The sequence below is a fragment of the Notolabrus celidotus genome, chromosome 13 (genome assembly GCF_009762535.1).
Source record: "Notolabrus celidotus isolate fNotCel1 chromosome 13, fNotCel1.pri, whole genome shotgun sequence".
Lineage (NCBI taxonomy): Eukaryota > Metazoa > Chordata > Actinopteri > Labriformes > Labridae > Notolabrus > Notolabrus celidotus.
The window spans coordinates 19,386,027-19,406,949 of NC_048284.1; the positions used below are offsets into that span (position 1 = coordinate 19,386,027).

General features: G+C 41.7%; 1 protein-coding gene across 2 annotated transcripts; it reads left to right on the forward strand.

The window, feature by feature from the left end:
• Window positions 1-1,250: 1,250 nt before the first annotated feature.
• On the forward strand, window positions 1,251-19,750 carry gpatch2 (G patch domain containing 2). Of its 2 annotated transcripts, none has more exons than XM_034699392.1 (10): window positions 1,251-1,475; window positions 4,913-5,156; window positions 9,731-10,272; window positions 10,707-10,771; window positions 12,549-12,746; window positions 13,638-13,758; window positions 14,057-14,096; window positions 14,254-14,318; window positions 14,511-14,599; window positions 18,128-19,750. In XM_034699392.1, exons 1-10 carry the CDS (start codon window positions 1,426-1,428, stop codon window positions 18,295-18,297), a joined length of 1,584 nt encoding a protein of 527 aa, XP_034555283.1. In that variant the 5' UTR covers window positions 1,251-1,425; the 3' UTR covers window positions 18,298-19,750. The 2 variants fall into 2 exon arrangements, with proteins under 2 accessions (XP_034555283.1, XP_034555284.1); XM_034699393.1 differs by having other exon boundaries at window positions 9,731-10,269.
• The last annotated feature ends 1,173 nt before the right edge of the window (window positions 19,751-20,923 follow it).

A 20,923-nucleotide genomic window follows, 5' to 3' on the forward strand; every position in this document is an offset into this window, starting at 1 on the left:
TACCAAGGGAGCTGGATGCTCCCCTGGTGGTGAAGCTTTCAGCAGTGTCTGCCCCCTGGTGGCTGGCTGCAGTATAGGTAAAAAAATCCATCTCCCCAATTCATTTGAATGGGGGAGCAGTTAAACTTTATTTAAAAAAACAAATACACGTCGTACGAATGTTTCTCACATCTGTATGCTGTGGTGGTATGTAGTTAATATTTGACTGTTTTGTGTCCAAGGCCTCTTTTTTCTGAAAAGTTATTTTTTCCTTAGCTTTTAGAGTTTAAAAAACAGGGTTTTACTTCCGGGTTTCCTTTGATTCACAGCCGCCATAGAGGGAAACTTCAAAGGGCACACAGCGTCTTGTGACGTTACGCTGTTGGAGCGGAGCTTGTTTCAGTGGCTTCACAGGCTCTGGCTGCACAATGGCTGCGCCCAGGAGCAGGATTTTTTGGCTTCAGAACCGTACAACGGGAAGAGGCGGAGCAACGCTGTGCATTTTTATTTACTGTATATGGTCATTACACAATAATGCAGACATACCATCTTAATCATTTAAGTAACACGTCTTATTAAAAATTACATACGAGATTGTCCTAACCCCCCAGGAGTAGTATTCACCTTATTTTTGGTGGTTGAACGACCGCCATTGTGTTTTCTGATTTGCCGTTGTGTCTTGATTCGCTGTAGTGTTTTCTGACTTGCCGTTGTGTCTTGATTTGCTGTAGTGTTTTTTGATTTGCCATTGTTTTTTCTGATTTGCCGTAGTGTTTTCTGATTTGCAGTTGTGTTTTCTGAGTTGCCATAGTGTTTCCTAATTTGCTGTGGTGTTTTCTGATTTGCAGTTGTTTCCTAATTTGCCGTAGTGTTTTCTGATTTGCCGTTGTGTTTTCTGATTTGCCGTTTTATTTTCTGATTTGTTGTAGTGTTTTCTGATTTGACGTTGTGTTTTCTGATTTGACGTTGTGTTTTCTGATTTGACGTTGTGTTTTCTGATATGCTGTACTGTTTCCTAATTTGCCGTAGTGTTTTCTGACTTGCCGTTGTGTTTTCTGATTTGCCAGTGTTTTTTGATTTGCCATTGTGATTTGCACTACAGGGCCACCGTAGAATATGTATATATAAATAACATCCAAATGAAATGAAACAAAGTGATGAAAACAACCACAGTATTAAAAAAAAAAGTTTTCATTTATTTGTCGTAATTTTGAACTGTTTGGAAAAGCTGCTCGCATAACGGAAGTTTAACTCTAAATTCCCCGCAGTACCTGAAGGCAGCATAACAGCTCCTGCTGCTGCGTTCACGGTCCCCTCCTCCTGCTGCTCTTGTCGCATATTGATCCAGTTAGCTGATCGGTAGCTTTTGTGTCAGGATGGTGTCCGTGCTGTGTGAATGTTCCCCCCTTGTTTCTGGCTAAAGGTATCCGGCATTTGGCGGCTTTCATGTTCCGTGCGGCTAATCTAAAAACCATCGGCAAAGCGGGAACCGGCTGGTAGGTGGTCTTTGAAATCTCTGAGACGTGACAGATTGTTCACGTCCACTCCAAGTGAATCAGCTGGCTAGGAAGCTAAAGCTAACGTCAGTAGTGCTAGCTAACGAGTAGGGAAAGTAGTCTAGAGATTTCCGTGTGGTTTGGCGTTGTTTTCCGGTAACAGCCTCTTAAAGTACGACATTCAAAGCTGTTATGCATGGTACTTGACCGCAGCTGATTTTGTTCAGGGCTAGTTGGGCGTTTGTTGTGGTTGAACAAGCTAGCTAGCATGAAAAATGACGCTCCCTGTCCAGCTAATAACAACCCGAACAGCTAACCTAAAGGAGTGATGGTGATGCTAGGACCAGAGGGAGTTTGAAAACGACGTCTCAGACAATTTTAAGATGTATTACCATATTACACAGGGAATCTAAATAGAAGGTGTCTCACTGAGAAAGAGACGTAGAAGTTGAAAAGCATGAAAAAGTAACTATTCATAGGGAGGCTCAGAGCTAACCTATCTAACGTTGTTAACATAAGCTTGTTAAACGACCTCTACTGCTAAGCTAATTAACATTTACAGCTGGAAATCAGCTATGTGTATCAATTAGGTTATATGCACATCGCTTTCTATGCAACTTGGCTTGGTATAAATCATGCTAACACAAACAGGGTGGTGTACTACGATCTGCTAGGCTAAGAAATAAATCAGTTTTAACCTCAGCTGTTCGGTAAAGCTGCTGACAGCCATGGAAACACAAGACTTATTCATAAATGCGTTAAAGATACAGCCTTGTTGCAAAATTATTACTATTGTTGTTAAAGCTGCTGTTGGTAGGAATGATGTAAAAAATGTAACTTGTTTTCTGCTGGGAGAAAAGGTCATAATACCTATCGGTATCATCAGTAAGTGGAATAATTTGAGACTATTGTGGAATCTCTGTGTTTTCCAATGTCTTTGTATCAAGCAATGTTATCATTCCCCTCGTTCCCGTTATTACGGACCAATCAGAGCTAATCTCTAATCCTCTGTCCTGATTGGTTAAAGAGCAGCCCCTACCACGTCCTCCGATTGGTTATGAGTCCGGCACTGTCATGATTGCGCACACCGCTTTTCTTTCTTTTTCTTTCTTTTTTCATTACTTTACTTTACGTTATCTTTATTTATGTACCTCTTTATTTCTCTACTTTTCTCTAATTTCTCTTCTTCCTTATTTCTTTATGTATTTATTTAGCGCCACAGTATCCTGTAACCTCGAGTCCTTTGCCTCCCTCCTCCTCCCGCCACCACAGATAAACATAGACAGAAAAGGGTTATAACACCCTGAGCTGCCCCACCAGGCTCAAGAATCATCTTAAGGCTGATTTATACTTCTGCGTCTCCCCTACGCAGCAGGGGCTGACGCGGACATGAGCCCCACATACTTGTGCGTCGGTGTGTCTGTGTCGCGCAGCAATTCTCAGCCGAACGCATGAGGGCAGTGCGGTCTCTCTGATAGCCGGCCGCCTGCTTCCGGTCCCGCTACAATCTCTGTTTACTTTTCCACAGCGATTCAGAGTGTGTTATGTTAATCTACAGCTGATACATGTTGCTGTTTATCATATAGACATGATTACATGAAGAATAGAGAGGAGGAGATGAAATACACGGCCGATGTGAGGCCGATGTCCGGGATCTTGGAAGTGTTGTAAATGAGGGAAAGACAAAGCCGCCGAGCGGACCAATCACAGGGCTTGAGGTCCGCGTCGGCTCTACGGGGAGTTACATTTTGGAGGAGGTGCACGTCAGCTACGTGCCTAGGCCTCGGCGTAGGTGCGGGAGCTACGCGGACCCCCTGCGTAGGGTACGCCGTTGATTCAACGCAGAAGTATAAATCAGCCTTTAGCCAAGAGGAAATCTGGTTGGGAGGGATAGTGTTGACATCAAGTGGCAACCTCCGGGTTAAAAATATGAGGCCAATGCAGAAGTGCTAAAAACTGCAGTTCATCGAGGATCCGCTTGAGGCTGGCTCCCGAAGTACTGGAAACCACATACACACCAATTCAAAAAAGCTGATCTTTACAGCAGAAATAAACATGTTTACAGCCTGGTACATAAGACGAGTGTGGTATGGATTAGGGCTGTCAAAATTGCTCCAAAATGACGTTCGAATATTCACTCTAAAAAAATCCCATAGGTTCGAACCATTCGCATATCTATATTTGCGCATTATGTCAATAACAGGTGGACAAACTAATACAAGGAGACATAACTACTTGTATAGGTATTTTTATTTCAGATTTAACATGGCTAAAACATACCTACACATTATCAAACAAGTAAAGGATGTAATGGCCTATACCGTAACACTTTTAAGACCGTAGACCTCTCTCTCACTCACTCGCCCCCCCTCTCTGTGCGTAATGTGCTGAGTGCTGAGCAAGACTTGTGCGAGCAATTAAAGGTCCCGACTCTTGTCCCTAATATAGGCAGGCTTCATTCAGTGATTGAAGCAAATATTATTAACATTAATTGAAGTTAAAGTTAAAAACGAAAAGGTAGTCCAATTACATTCTTGGCGCTTGTATAGAAAAAGAGAGGAAAAACTGCATTTTTATCCCAGTGTCGCTGATTGTCGGGCTCTTTTAGTCCACTGTCAATGTAGGGTCTTAGGCCTGACGGGTTATTTGCCAAAAATACAAGACAGTCCACATGTGAAGGGTCCCGAACTCTTTATATTCACGCTTTCAGAGCGCACTCAGGAGCCGGTAACGGAAAGATTTCTCTCTGCCGTCTGCTTCACGCTGTGCATGTGCGACTCCTGTGACCAGTCCCTGACCCGCCATGCAGTACGCCCACTCGCAAAGCAGCCGCCGATGTGTTTTTTTTTCCATAGTCTAATATTAATTTTCACAATCGAATCTCCGTTTTTTTAAAATATTTGAATATATATTCGAATTTAGAATATTCGTTGACAGCCCTAGTCTGGATAGCTCATTTCTTGATCGGCACACACTGTACGGGGGGTGAATTTTTTTCAAACGCGGCAATTTCGAAGATATTGAGATTACGAGTCTTCCAATGAGAGGCACAGCTGACTTGATTGTCAGGCGGGAACACTGTAGCTGTTGGCTAGGAGGCTCAAAGCCCGCCTCTTTACATCGAAATCACTCGACAGCAGCAATATGGTTGCTGCCGACGATTGGCCTCAAAACAGCGCTTCAGAAACAGATTGGTGATTTCACGAATACTACGTCCATATTTTATACAGTCCATGGTTGACATTCAAAGACCCTCTCTCTGAAAAGATGTTTACTCCGTGACTACCAACAGCAGCTTTAACCTCAGCTGTTCTGTAAAGCTATTGACAGCCCTGAAAACAAGACTTATTCATAAATGTGTTAAAGATACATCCTTGTTGCAAACCAATAACTGTTGTTATTAAGTATTATGACATTGCTTTTCTTTCACCCTACAGGCACTTTCGCCGGACGATGGACGAGCTCGTTCATGACCTGGTGTCAGCACTGGAGGAGAGCTCCGAGCAGGCTGCGCGTGGTGGTTTTGGCGATGGGGGAGACCATGCTCTGGCCGTGGGCTGTCTGCTGAAGAGACAGGCTCGGAAGCGAAGGGGTCGAAAACGACGCTCTGACAACCCGCACCCACCTTGGGAGACAGGCCACCTAAGCGAGGGCTCAGAGTCTAGTGTGGAAGAACATAAGGTGAGGTGACTGAGGACAATGATTTGTCTGACGGTTCTTGACCTGGGATGTTTCTGTTCGTGTGTGTGAGCCAGCTTAAAGGCCTTTGAACAAAACACATAAGGCAGAGTTAAGTCTTTGAGGGGTGAGATGGAGACCTTGGTGCACAGCTATTTTCAGGTCTTTCCAGAGATGTTCAATCAGGTTTAAGTCCAGGCTCTGGCTGGGCCACTCGAGGACATTCAGAGACTTTTCCCCGAAGCCACTCCTTTGTCATCTTGGCTGTGTGCTTAGGATCGGTGTCCTGTTGGAATGTGACCCTTTGCCTTAATCTGAGGTCCAGAGCACTCTGGAACAGGTTTTTGTCCAGACTCTCTCTGTACTTTGCTGCGTTCATCTTTCCCTCGATCCCGACAAGTCTTCCAGTTCATCCTGCTGAAAAACATCCCTACAGCATGATGCTGCCACCACCATGCTTCACTGTAGGGACGATATTGGTCCGGTGATGAGTGGTGCCTGGTGTCCTCCAGACGTGACGCTTGGCATTCAGGCCAAAGAGTTACATTTTGGTTTCATCAGACCAGAGAATGTTGTCAATCAATCAATCAATCAATCAAGCTTTATTTATGTAGCACCTTTCATACAAATAAAATGCAACCCAAAGTGCTTTACAGCGATTGAAAACAAGAAAGAAGCAGAAATGAAACAATGGCAAGACATATTAGGGGAAGATAATAATAATGATAATAATAAAAATAATAAGAATACAAATTAAAAATAAGAACAACATAAAATAAAATAGAGACTAATGCACACCAAAATAAAATATGTGTATAATTAAAATAAGTTAAAGCATCAAAATTAAGAATAAAAATAGTTAAAATAAATAGATTTAAAAGGTAAGGATAAGAGTTGAAAAGTAAAACTAAGGCTAAAAATATCAATAAAACTGAGTAGATAAATAAAATTAAATAAATGAATGAATAAATACTTAAAAATAGAATAAGATAACAGTTAAAATTATTAAAATAATAAAGCAACATTTAAATCAATATTACAGTAAAAGGTAGGTAATAAAATTGTTAAACTCTACATAAAAGCCAGACTGAATAAATATGTTTTTAGTTTACGTTTAGAAGTCTCAATATCTCTATCAGCGCCTCTTAGATCCTCCGGCAGGCTGTTCCATAGTTGGGGGCGTAGTGGCTGAAAGCAGCGTCACCAAATGTTTTAGTTCTTCTCTGAGGAACAGCTAAAAGAGAGGAGCTGGAGGATCTGAGAGACCTACCTGGTTTATATACTAAAAGCATCTCTGCGATGTAGTCTGGTGCAAGGCCATGCAGTGCCTTTAAAAACTAGTAAAATAATTTTAAAATCAATATGAAAAGCAACAGGCAGCCAATGTAAAGATTTTAAAATAGGCGTAATGTGTGCTCTCCTTCTGGTCCTCGTTAAAACTCTAGCTGCTGCATTTTGTATTAACTGCAGTTTGTTTATTGTGTTCTTTGGAAGACCAGAAAGGAGAGCATTGCAGTAGTCCAGCCTGCTGGTTATAAAAGCGTGCATTAGTCTCTCTGTGTTGCTCAGAGAGAGAAACGGCCTCACTGTAGAAATGTTATTTAAATGGTAAAAGGCTGTTTTGGTGATAAAACGAACATGTGGCTTAAAATTAAAATCAGAATCAAATAAAACACCAGGGTTTCTTGCTTCTTGGCTTGGATTAAGTCCATGAACATTTAGTGTGGAGGCCAGTTTCTCTCTCTGAGCCTTTGAGCCGATGACAAGTATGTCCGTTTTTTCCTGGTTGAGCTGTAAAAAGTTATGTGACATCCAGGTTTTAATATCTCATGGTCTGAGAGTCCTTTAGGTGCCTATTGGCAAACTTTCAAGTGCTTTGTACCAAGGAGTGGCTTCCGTCTGGCCACTCTTCCATAAAGGACTGATCTGTGGAGTGCTGCAGAGAAGGTTGTCCTTCTGGAAGGTTCTCCCATCTCCATAGGGGAACACTGGAGCTCTGTTAGAGTGACCGTTGGGTTCTTGGTCACCACCCTGATCAAGGCCTTTCTCCCCTGATTGCTGATTTTGGCCAGCTGATCAGCTCTAGTGAGAGTCCTGTTGGTTCCAACTTCTTTCATTTACGTATGATGGAGACCACAGCGCTCTTTGGGACCTTCAATGCAGCAGAATTTTTCTGTACCCTACCCCAGATCTGTGCCTCAATACAATCCTGTCTCAGAGGTCTACAGACAATTCCTTTGACTACATGGCTTGGTTTGTGCTATGACATGCACTTTGAACTGTGGGATCTTATATACACAGGTGTTTGCCTTTCAAAATCATGTCCAGTCAATTAAATTTACCACAGGTGGACTCCAATAAAGTTGTAGAAACATTTCAAGGGTAATCGGTGGAAACAGGATGCATCTGAGCTCAATTTTGAGTTTCAAAGCAAAGGGTCTGAATACTTATGTACAGTGGATATCAAAAGCCTACACACACTTTCACACATGTTTCGGCTATGGGGTAGGGTGGCAAGAGGAAGCCTTTTCTTATGAAGAAAAACACCCAAGCCCACCAACATTTTTAAAAAATACAAAGTTGAACTTTTTGGCCATAATTCCAAAAGGTGTGTTTGGCATAAAAACAACACTGCACATCACATAAAGAACACCATACCCACAGAGAAGCATGGTAGGGGTAGCACCATGCTTTGGGGCTGTTTTTCTTCAGCTGGATCCAGGGCCTTAGTCAAAGTGGAGGGAAGTATGAACAGTTACAAATACCAGTCAGTTTAACACAAAACCTCCAGGCCTCCGTTAGAAAGCTGAAGATGAAGAGGGATTTCACCTTTCAATACGACAACAAACCAAAGCATACATCCCAATCAACAAAAGCATGGCTTCACCAGAAGAAGATTACATTTTTGGAATGGCCCAGCCAGAGTCCAGACCTAAATCCAGGTGAATATCTGTGGGGTGGTCTGAAGAGGGCTGTGCACAGGAGATGCCCTCTATATCTGATGTACTTGGAGCTTTTTTGTAAAGAAGAGTGGGCAAATATTGCCACGTCAAGATGTGCTATGCTAATAGAGTCCTACGCAAAAAACAGAGTGCTGTAATAAAATCAAAAGGTGCTTCAACAAAGTATTAGTTAAAGGGTGTGTATACTTATGCAACCAAATTATTTTAGTTTCTTCCTTTGTATTCTTCCCCCTAAAATATTTTTTTAATTGAATTGTCCATTTTTATAGGTCACATTAAAGGTGGAAAAAGTTCAGACATGATTTATCTTGGTCTCAATTTTTTACATCACAAAACCTGGCATTTTAAGGGGTGTGTAGACCTTTGATATCCACTGTGTGTGGAATGCTGAGGGAAAAAAGGAATTTAATCCATTTTGGAAAAAGGCTGTAACATAACAAAATGTAGAAAAAGTGAAGGGGTATGAGTACTCTCTGTACCCAGTGTATTTGTGGATGTTTCACAAGGAACCTGCTTCTTCTCTCTATATTTACACAGGACCTTTATATAAATGCGTAATATGGCTGCAACATCAATCACAGCTTCATCATTTGAACAACAACACTAAAACACGTCATCAACACAACCCATGCATTTACACTCAGCATGCACAGATCTTACAGATGACACTATGACTCGTAAGAACACATCCAACAATGTTGCGACAAAATCCCTGTTTGACATTGGTGAATTGCAAGTTTCTGAAAAATTCAGAGCCCTAATGTCCTGAAATAATCCAGAAAATGACAGGAAGTTTTGTGTGAACGGGGCTCTACATTAATACTGTTTGGCCAATCAACTTCAGCTCCAGCTCTCTGTCTGTTTGATCAATTTAGTTGCTGCTTCAAGGTTAGCTGACACCATAAGTGCGGAGGGAGAGAGGGACACATCCAAGTAAAAATGAGCGGCACGACTGATATTTAAAAATATGTAGGAATACAAACTGTATACAGAGATGATCTGAAATGTTCAACAAGGAGAGAACTGTCTTTATCATTAACATGCTCACTGGGCTATTTATATCCACAGAGTTCTTATTAATGCAAGATTGAAGATTGTTATCCCACAACAGAGTTTTCTCTTATCATGCAGGCCCATTCCGTGATTAAATATTCTGTTAAATGCTGAATTGACATTTTGATTATCTTCACAATGTAGTTAAATACATTAAGTTTCATTTCAATTGGATTGAATCACTGAAAAGATTCTTGTGGCTGATAATTCAGAGATCTGTGAGCAGACTGCTCGGCTCATAATTTATTTAAAAATGTACTTCCCTGACCTTAGCAGATATTCTACACTGTTGTGAGAACAGTGAAACCTTAATCTGGTCTAATCCTTTGGTAATTATAATCTACTGACCTCCAAGTGAAGTTGGCGTTATCCACTTATTACAGATTGTTTGCAGTGGAAGTGGTAAATGACTTCGATTAAGTAAAGTTTGCACCATCCTGTTGCATAAATGTAACCTTCCTCACTCTGCTTTGACCTAATTTACTTCCTCGAGTGGGATCAGCTTCTTATTTTAGCACCAGAATCAGAGTTTGGTATTTACCACTTTGGTGTTTGTTGCAGGACTACCGTGCCAGTACAGGGGGGGTCTCCGCTTCCAACACCCATGGCCGCGACAACAGCGACTCGGATGAACAACTTGGCCCCAAACGGCGCACCCTCCTAACAGCCGATACGGGGCGGGGCAAGCGTCCGCTTTGGCCGGACGACTTGGGTGTCCTGGGGTCTGCAGAGGGAACTCGCAGCCTCAGACGGAGACGTAAGGTCAAACGCATGGCTGTGGACCCTCCTGCAGAACCAGAACTTCCCACTTCTACAATGCTGGGGCCCCCACCGGTCCCCAAAGCCCGCCCTGGCAGCAGGCCGCACAGACTGGGTGCAAATGACGGCAGGGGGGTCATGGAGCTGTGTGGAGGTGGGCCAGGGGGAGGGAAGAACAGGGTGAAGAAGAGGAAACTGGCCACGCACAGGATGGGGATTGAGGCTGCGGATGAAGGGGTGGTGGTGGAGAGCGAGGACCACATCTCTTCTCCGACAGAAGGGGGCAAGGACAAGATGGAGTTGGAGGAGCAGAAGGGGTCGGACGAGGACATGAGTGACAGGTGGTTAGTGTTTTGACTTTTCTTCTTTTTATGAGCTTGTTTGTGACACTTTAGATCAGCAGGTAAGGACAAAAGTATCGTCTGTTTACAGCTGGGGAGAAATATTAGAAATTACCTTATACATTTCATTCAGTTTCATTATCTAATATTATTATTCCTTGCTCAGAAAATTCAAAATGTATACAGATTATAGCCAATTTCAGGTTAGTCCCATTTAAAGCAGATGTCCCTTAATGACTGCTTGTTTTTATACCACATTTGTCATTTGAAAATCTTTTCTTACCTTGTATAAAAAACCAATAGTCGGAAAAGCTTTTTGCCTTATTGCCAGCGAGACAGTTTTTTTGGATGAGACGGCAACTACATTTCTTTTAAACATTTTATCATCTGTAAAGTATTTAATCTGCTTTGTTTTCCCCATTTCTATCTTTTCTTAGTGAGACCAGCAGTGTCAGTAACAGCAGTGATGGAGGCCTCTACACCAATGATGAGGGAAGGCAAGGTACTGACTCAGATGTGTCAAACATTTCTTTTGAAACTTCCTAAAATATAACTTTATAGTCTGTTAGTAAGGAATCAGGGGCCTGACATTATACTGTATCTGTATTCCAATCTGTATTTGGCAGATTTTCAACAAGTTAAGAAAACAGTAGCAGTCAGAACCCATCGCCTATTGTCCCATGAGCCATGCCTTTGGGAATGGGTGTGTACTTTTGGTTATTTTAGTGTAGCCAGCAGTTACTGATATATGACCTCCAGCCAAGCCCTCCTTTCTCATGTGCTGCATCGTTTAGAGTCCAGTTAGCAACTTGAGAAGCAACCCTGTGTTAAAATTTGTATGCACAATAAACTCTGTCACTTCTTGGTTAATTACGTGCTCTGGGAGTAGTGCCTGCTCGTCTGTTTCTGGTGAGTCTCAGTTTCACTGTAAATAGTGAATAACACAGAGGCTTCACTCTGGCTCACTTCAGGTATAAACCTTCAAAGAAAATTATGCTCTTGTAATGTACTTGCAATGAAAGGGTCTAAAGCAGGCATGTCCAAAGTACTGCCCAGGGGCCAATCACGGCCCAAGGTCCATTTATTTATGGCCCCAAGCTTCCATCTTAAAACGTGTTATTTATAGCACAGAAATTAAAAACCTTCTGAATCATCTGTACATTTGCAGTTTCTTTCAATCGCACAAACAAAACTAAAGTCAATCCAGAAACATCTCAAAAAGCTTGTTTCTTTAGACTACCTGTCTAAAGCCAAAAAACAGGGAATTCTGCAAGACGGCAATAAAAAAGAAACACATGAACTCTTAAAGCTGACAGGTTTTCAAATTCATGTTTTTATCATGATGTGAAAATGTTCTTGATGAACACTAAAAGTTCAGAAGACACAAAAGAGGACACAAGACAAGATCAAAATAATGAAATTGTACAGAAAAGGCCAAATTTGGTGCATAAAAAATGTTCAGAACCCATGAAAATAATTATTTATATCATAAATTGTTGTCTGCTGGTCAGGAAAAGTCTTAAAAACAACATGAAAAAGAAGTGTGATGAAATCCATATTGTGATCTTGCCATAGAAAAATAATGTTACAATATTTTTCCTGCATTGCCCGATAAGATAACGTTTGCCAATGTTTACATGGCTTGTGGAGAACTAAGGACTACCTGTTTTATTGAGAAAAAATAAATAAAATAATTGTTATTCAATAGATATTTCATATATAACTTTTATGATTCCTAAGTCTCAGTAGGAGTCACTGGCCCTGAGGTATTCTGACAACATCATATGTGGCCCTCTTTGAAAAAAGTTTGCACAACCCTGGTCTAAAGTTTACCAAAATACAAATGATGATACATATTTGTTTAAAGTTAAAAGCTTAAAAGTCTGTCCTCAAGAGGAGAAGAAAACAGCTTTTAAAATACTTTTTTTGTTTTTAACTGGGGTCTGATCAATCATCTCTGGGATGCAGTGTTAATTTTGGCAGCTATTTTAGATTTAGTCTTAGTCTTTAGACGCAAATGCCTGTTAGTTTTAGTCACATTTTAGTCTTTTCAGTCCTTTAAAATGTTTTGAGTTTTCATCGACTAAAACTAGACTAAAACTATATTCTAGTTTTAGTCAGCGGAAACTCAAACTCAGAACATGTCTGTTTCTATCTTTTATGTAGCACCTGTTTCATTTTCAGATTTAGCCATTGCTTCATTTCCATCAAACCGCCCCTGTGAAGTAAAAGAATGTTATTTAAAAAGCGCTCATCATCTTCTGTCCTCTCCCTTCCAGCTGATGACGAACAGAGTGACTGGTTCTACGAGGGAGAGCCTGGCACGGGATCAGCGCCTGGAGGTGCCTGTGGGATCGCGGGAGTGGTTCCCTGGTGGGAGAGAGAGACCGGGACAGGGGAGCTGGACCTAGCTGACCCTGTTTTTAACAGCATCCTCACTGGATCTTTTCCCCTCATGAGCCCTGCAGCACAGAGAGGTGGGCTGACAACACACATGATGACGGAACCCCAAAATCTTATCTATAGTTTTGGAAGAATCTGGATCACAATGGCAATGAATAAAAAAAATAAACAACTAAACTTCACATTAAATAAATAATAAAACACGACTGCAGTAAAATGTTACAGTTAATCATATATACACCATGTTCCAAATTATTATGCAAGTTGAATTTTTGTGAATATTTCAAAAACTATGTCAACAGCCGTTTTCAGATTTGTCAAGAAGTCAGATAGTGAATATATTTATTCAACTGTGTGGTTAAAATGATGCTTTTCAAAGTACGTTAGCTGTTTGAATACAGCTGTAGTAAATATTATTATTTTCAATCAATAGAACATTAGAAATGGTGCCTAGTTTTTAATTTTCACAAGTTATATGCTCTTATCACCAACTTGCATAATAATTTGGCACACTCGTTTCTGCAGATTCTGCATTTATTTAAAAATACAGCCGTAAAGCATCATTTTAACCACACAGTTGAAGAAATATATTCAATATCTGACTTCCTAACAAAGTTGAAAACGTCTGTTAACATAGTTTTTAAAATATTCACAAAAATGCAACTTACATAAAAAATTGGAACACATTGTAAATGTTCAGCAGCTCTTAGTATATACTTCAATATTGTTGCAGTGTCACTCATGTCCAGTAGGTGGCAGACACTTCACACAGTGACAGACCAAGGCAATGTATAGCAGCATGACTATTAAGTGTTGTATTGTAAATATAGGGACTGAATAATCTCAGCATGGTTTTAACAAGCTGAACCACTTAAAGAGAACATAATTGTTCTTGCAAACAGTACTTATCCGACAGATTACTTTAAAGTTTTATTGCTGACAAACTCATATTGTGGTTTTTTCAGGGTTCCAGGCCAGGCTGAGTCGACTTCATGGAGACCAGCAGGCGTCTGAGGCAGGACTGCAGGGCGGCTCGGGCCAGAGCTTCCACGATAGACTTGGCAGACAAAGTCAGGACCCCCATGAGTGAGTCCATGTCTTAATATTTTACACAATTAGACTTTGCCTGTGGCTGCCAGGATGTTGACTTCATCATTTTCACATAACTGATTCCACATTTGTCCCAGTTTTTGGTTGCAGGCACACTAATCATTTAGAAGTGTGAAACTTAAATTAAGTCTCTGCAGTCCAAATACGACAAAGGTTCCCAAGTTTAAGTTTCAGAAGGTTGTTCAGGAAGCTTTGCATGGCTTGTCTTCTATTTTCTGATTGTTGCTTTGATGGGAAATTGAGGGCCTGAATGACACTTTAAATCTCTTAACAGATCCTGGTTCAGCTCTGGCTCGAGGAGAGACCACGGGCAGGTGAGACTTGTTTCTTTACAACATTTTATTCTAAATGCAAAGGTTAGGCTTTTGACCCACTGTGGTTGATGTTTTTCCCTTTTTTGCAAGAATTGCATGCTAACCACTTGAACATTGAGTTTTATTCTGCTCGTCTTTTCCCTCGCCGGCACTTCAGTTGCACTGGGACCCACGGTCAGACAGAGGGCATCGGAGGAGCTGTTCAGTGAAAACAGCTAGCAGGTGAGAACAACAGTTTAACTTGAAACTCTGATGATTTATGACCTAAAAAGAAGAAAATTTTACTTTTTGTGCCTACTCACAACTCTCCCAAAGTTTCACAACATTTAATGGTGTTCGCATTTTCAACAAATGGTGTTATTTGTGTAAAACTAATGCCTAGATATTTTCCTCTGTGCCCGTCTGGTTTTGCAGACAGACCAGCGGGCACCTCGGCTCTCTGTGCACAGGGGATGTCAAGCGGAGGCGAAAAGCAGCCCCCCTCGGTTCCGCCGCCCCCTCAGGTATTGGGCACACACCTAGCTACACCTCACACGCCATCTGGCACTTTTTACCTACTGCCCACTTTTGTAGTATTTTTGGCTCCATGTCTCTCACTTGTTTTTCTCCCCCCTCTTGTTTGGACTCACCAGCCTGCTTCCCTCATTTCCTTCTGTTTTCACACGTAAACACAAGGGAGTGCAATGGAAAGTGAGGGGGGGGTTCTGCTTCACGTTTTTAAAAGGAATTAATTGAGAGAAGGGACTCCCTCATCCTTCATATTGCTTCCTCTCGTCCCTCCTTCCCCTCTCCACCCCCTCCTCGTTATTAAACCCTGCTTTAGCTCTTAACCCCCTTTCGTCCTAAGCTTTGTTGGACAAGAGTCAGTTGGCTAGTAGCGCTGTCAGAGCAGAGATACTGGATTAGCTCTTAGCCAGTAACACTTGTGTATCCCCCTCTCAACCCCTCCTCGAAACACTCTCCTCACCTCCGGGCCAGTTAATGCCTTAAGAAGAGGAAGGGTGAGGTGGCAAAGCTGAATGCTGTGAGGTCAAACTCTTATTGCGAATTATATAGTCTGAAGAAGTGGCTCAGTTTTGATCATAACTTATACGAAGAGGGTTGTCAAAAAAGCTCATTGCTAAAACAAGTTTTGATGATGTGTTTTGAAAACATTCAGTTCCCTTTTCTACTTTTGAAAGTATGAAATTGAACAAATCTCAAAATACAAACAGCTGATGCCAGGATGCAAAAGGAGCATGGGTGGTTGAGCGACAGAAGCCTCTTACACGTTGCAATTCCGCAACAGTTCTGGAACAGAAATCTGCCATTCCTTCGCTTTTGTGTTTACACATTGCACCCTGAAATGGCTTGATATTGTTGTCTCAGTGTGTGACTACAGATCCTATTACTGTGTTGGGGAAGCGTTAGAGGCAGGGTTTGTTAACACACATGATGATGTTTTATTGTTTAGTCGACTAAACACACACATCCTTAGTGTTCAGTGACGTTCTCTGACCCAGAACTGTTTACTGGTTTGTATTAGAAAATGATTTTGTTTGTTGTTCTTTTTCTTTATCTCTGGACCCAACACACCACTACTCGTTTCTGGTTGAAAATATAAGATAGAGCAAGAGGTAGGGCAGATCAAAACATAAAAAAAGAGCTAAAACTCTGCGTACATTTTTAACGCCTTAAAGTGACTCGATCAGTGAGACGCCGCCAATGTGAGCACATTAGATTCTGGCTCCTGACCCAAGTGCAGAGCCTAAGAACGCCAGGTGCCGACCTCGCAGCAGGAAGAAGGTGAGCACAGCCAAATTCAGGTCCTGACAGTTTGGCTTTCCAACCCGCCCAGGACTCAACAATCAAGTGTGTAATTGAGCAGGCATCTCCCCTCCTGTGCTGCATACAAATAAAGACTGGATTAAAATGGGTAACGGGTCGCTCTCCGTGACTGGATCGTGAACTTCCAGGAAGGGCAGGAACAGAATGACCACCGTCTGAGCTACAAGGATGTGGGTGTGCTATATGTCTGGAAATGTGGCTAACTTGATTACATGATTACATTACTTAGAAGTAGCTTGAGAATTTTTAATGGAGTGATGATGTCACCGGAGGAGGGGGTTTGATGGTTACTTTGAGGTAGTAGCAGACTGAATCATTGAATGGGTTAAAATAAAAACATTTGAATTGAAAGATTGCAAAATTACAGAAATGGAAATAACAATGTGACTGATCCAATGTTTTCTGATGAAACCTAGAGAAGAACATGCTCATCACGAGCCCAGAGAGCCAATTATGATCTCTTAAATGTGTCAGACTATATGCCCCAAACCTTAACCCAAACATGTACTAATTACCAATCATGAAAACAATAACTAAGCATCTCTTTTTTTTTCCTGGAAAGTGCTTAGTATTGTCAGCACTGTAGCCCACCTACAGGAATACATAGCCTCTATGTATTGATTTGAATTGGCTTCTACTAGGGATACACTGAAAAGAAAATTCTTGGCTGAACCCGAAAACTAAAAATGAGGAAACCAACTGAAAACCAAAACGCTAAAATAAATGATTATGCCAATTATTAGCAGGGAGTAGGCCATGCATGTTCTAGTCCATTTATTAGCAGACACTTGAAGCTAGTTTGTATAGCAGTTTGAACACACTGAGTTAAAAGAGCTCAAAGTTATAGACAGAAATGTCAAAAATTTTACAACTGTCCCCAGTCTCCCCTAACATTGCATTCATGGCTATGACTGTGTACTAACCTCACTAAAATCAAGGATCTCATTGAACATATCAGACAACGAGGGTGCATGCTCCTCATCTGGTTCAGAGAGACGAGTCCTTTTTTCTGCACTCTGTTCCCCTTCTCCGGCGCTGTGCGCTTCTCCGTCTCCAAGCGGGTTCTCCGCAACCATCGCGGCCTGGATCATTTCTCGTGCGCGCTGCTTTATTCCAACATCCAACTAATGATCTCTATAATGTGGATCAAGTACAGTCTCATTGAAGTGCAGAGGATCCGAATAGCTCTCAGTGAAACGTGTGCTGACAGACCCTAAGAGTGTACTTTTCATTGTTTTCCCTCCGTGGTCCGTCTCAACCTCTTTGCTTAGAAGACGCTTTAGTGCTGAAATTAAAGGAAGAACGGATGCAGACATGTTGGCCCTTATCCAGACAAGCGTGTACTGGCTGTGGTTTTTGCTTGCGTCATCACAACATTCTGTTTCGGTCGTGTTGTTTCGGTAATAAAAGTCCTTTGGACGAAAACCGAAAATGCACTTTTCGGCCGAAACTTTTCGGTGGCCAAATTTTCGGTGCAGCCCTTGCTTTTACGTAATGTAACAAAACCATTCCTACTCCTTGATGAATAAACCTTCCTCTTATGCTATTGAGGACAAGACTTTTGTCTTAGCCAAATACATAAAGTTACACATGAAAGGCAAGAAATTAGGCATAACACCTGAATTGCAACACCTGATCAGTTTCCTCCTCTTGTGCGGGGTCAAATTTCCGGATCATATGTGTCGTGTACTGGGTGCATGTTCTTCCATAGCGCTAACCATGTTTGTTTTGGTGTTTTTCTGGCTCTGCATCCATCCGATCTGCCCCCTCACCTGTCAGACAAAGTTCAGTTAGCCAATAAGTGTAGTGCCTCATTGTCATAGCATCACTGGCCACTCACATCCCTGAATTGATAATGAGGTTGAAAACTGAGAGGCTGCAGATCCTCCATTGAGGCTGAATTTATCATGTTTTTGCAACTGTATTTAAAACTTTGCTTAAAAGAAGGATGCTCTGGGGTGCTGTTGGATTGGCGGTTTAAGCACGTGCCCCGTCTACAGAGGCTATAGTCCTCATTGCAGCGGTCGTGGGTTCAACTCCCTGCATCGACCATTTGCTGCATGTATTCCCCCGCTCTCTACTCCCCACATTTCCTGTCTCTCTTCAGCCGTCCTATCGAATAAAGGAAAAATGCCCTAAAAATATATCTTAAAAAAAGAAGAAGAAGGATGTTCTGTTTTCTAACCTGTGACCTCTCTCTACAGGAGTGGTTGGAGAGAGTGCTCCTCCCATCCCAGACTCCAACATGGGGAGTCGCATGCTGCAGAGCATGGGCTGGAACCCGGGGATGGGCCTGGGTCCAGAGGGCCGGGGTATCACCGAGCCCATCCGGGCCACACAGAGACCCAAAGGCACAGGTCTCGGTTTCAACTGAACGCCTGGTTTCTGGATCCTGAACTTAGAACAAGCTGCGACGAGAGGCCAAAAGAGCTACAAGATGTAATGCTGCTCAGGGGCGAAGAACAATTTAAGAAATGTCCAGAATAATCCGGGAATGTGAGTCATAAGAAGGAAAGGAATGAGACTCATCCTAGCAACAGAGTCTGTGATGAAAGAGAAACTTTCCCATATTGGGGAAACGAGGATATCCACATGGAGAGAATGACCTGTGAAAGTGAATGACTGAAATTAAGACCTTTAATTCTCCTCCAGAAGTTCCATGTTGGAGAAAACAACTGACATTGATGCCTCATTTTTTGTGTGTGAAGCTGGCATGCTGCCTCAGCCCTGTTACCTCAGATGACACTGTTTCAGGCAAGAAAACAGGGTTAATGTAACCAATGATGACCGTGTGGTTTGTTTGTAGTCGGAGGTCTTAGTGCATTTATGGTAAATGGTTTTGTCCGATATTGCACAAGAATTTTGGACGGACATTTCTGTAGGTTATACCTCAAGATTCAGTCTAGGTTTCTTTTTGATGTAATTAAGTTCAGATAACACTGTATGGATGTGTGTTCAAATATCAGGATGATGTTCAAGTACCTTTTTATTTTTACGTCTAACGGAAGAAGTCCTGTCATCGGGGGGTTTTTATCTTCCCAAAAACAAACCGCATCTTCCTTTCATTTACAACCCGCTCTGTATTGCATGAGCAGCTGTGGCGGCTGCATGTCTTGCTGATGTTTACCAAGACAAGTCTGAACGCACGTGAAGAAAAGTCTCTCCTTAGACTGTCAGGACCATCGTCACCACATTTTGAAAACTTTATCCGAAATCCATCGACAAGCAGTATGTGATCAAACCGCTGTGACTGAAAGATGAAAGATGAAAAGAATTTCAAGGTTTACATACAAACTTAGAAAAACCAAGTGTCATTCAACATTAAAAGAAATTAATCATTTACGTTGTTTTTAGAATTTCAATGAAGAATTGTTATCACTACACACATAAAGGTCCAGCTGTGTTTATACTTAGATAATCTTCTGAAGACTGAGGGTGAGTAGTGAGGTCAAATCAGGCCCAAAGGACACCACCATGTGGACTTCATGGAGCCTTTTATGTAGAAAGGAATAATGATAGATGAGAATTTAAATTTTAAAATACTGTTTTAGACCCATTGTTGTTTACTTCAATGTGATATGTTTCCCTGTGTTATTTAGGCTTTTCGATAATACCAGCAACCATACATGGTCTTATTGCAGATTTTAAATAATTTGAAGTTAATATGATGAAATAAAGGTTAAAAAAAAACATGAAATCATGAATGAAAAGTGTGTAGGTTTTTTCTTTTCTTTTACAGCATTTGTTTCTTTTACTCAGGTGAAACCATTGGTCGTTAAGATGGTTAACAGAAGTGTAACAGAAACAAAATAAAATGTCAAACCACACCCTATCATTCCCAAAACTTGACTTTCTTTAATTGTTTAACACTCAGTGTGTAAATGTCTGGGCTTAGAGGGGCTAGTACCTTTGGAGCGAGCCAGTGCAGCCATTTCTCAAGATTGTAGTTATAATGCCAAGCTAAAGGCGTTTTTCCACCGCTGAAACTTTACCCTGGAACTAGGGACTTTACCCCTGAATTATGTGTGTTTTGACTGGAGAAACCAGGGTCTAAATTTAGTTCAGGGGTAGATAAACTCCCCCCTAAAAAGCCCTAGCTTGGAGGGTAGTACTTTGTGCGTTTACTTTTCCACAGCGATTCAGAGCGTGTTATTTTAATCTACAGCTGATACATGTTGCTGTTTATCATACAGACATGATTACATGAAGAATAGAGAGGAGGAGATGAAATACACGGCCAATGTGCGGCCGATGTCCGGGATCCCGGAAGTGATATAAATGAGGGAAACACAATACCGCCGAGCGGACCAATCACAGGGCTTGCGGTCCGCTTCGATTCTATGCATAGTTACATTTTGGGCGTAAGCCTCTGCGTAGGTACGGGAGCTACACGGACCCCCTGGCGTAGGCTACACTGTCGATTCAACGCAGAAGTATATATCAGCCTTAACTCTGACGCCTGCAGTGGTAATAAACTTTAAAAATGACCATCAAGGGCGCGGACTTGGCCTACTGGTTAAGTTGTGCGCCCATGTAGCAAGCGGCCCGGGTTCATTTCCAGCCTGTGGCCCCCTTCCTGCATGTCATTCTCCCAGTTTCCTACACTATCCACTGTCCTCTCCCTCTATCAATAAAGCTGTAAAAGCCCAAAAAATACAACTTAAAAAAAAAAAGACCATTGAGAAATTATAAAATGCATTGCTGATGTTCTTATTGGCTTTTGTAGGTCATAAATTGGCAACGATGTATATTTAAGTCTGTTTGATAATCGGCCAAAAATGTGTCAGAGGAGCTTTAAAGTTGAAACAATGAACACAAGACAATAACTTAAAAGTGAGTAGTTAAAGTAAATATGATTTATGGGGATAGAAAGTGTAAAAACTAGTTCACACTTGATGCCTCCCCTGCATTATGTCAGTGCACCAGTTGGGCCCCCCTAGTCAAGAAAGTCTGGATACGCCCCTGCTTTATTAGTGAAGCCACTTCATGTCTTAAAATGA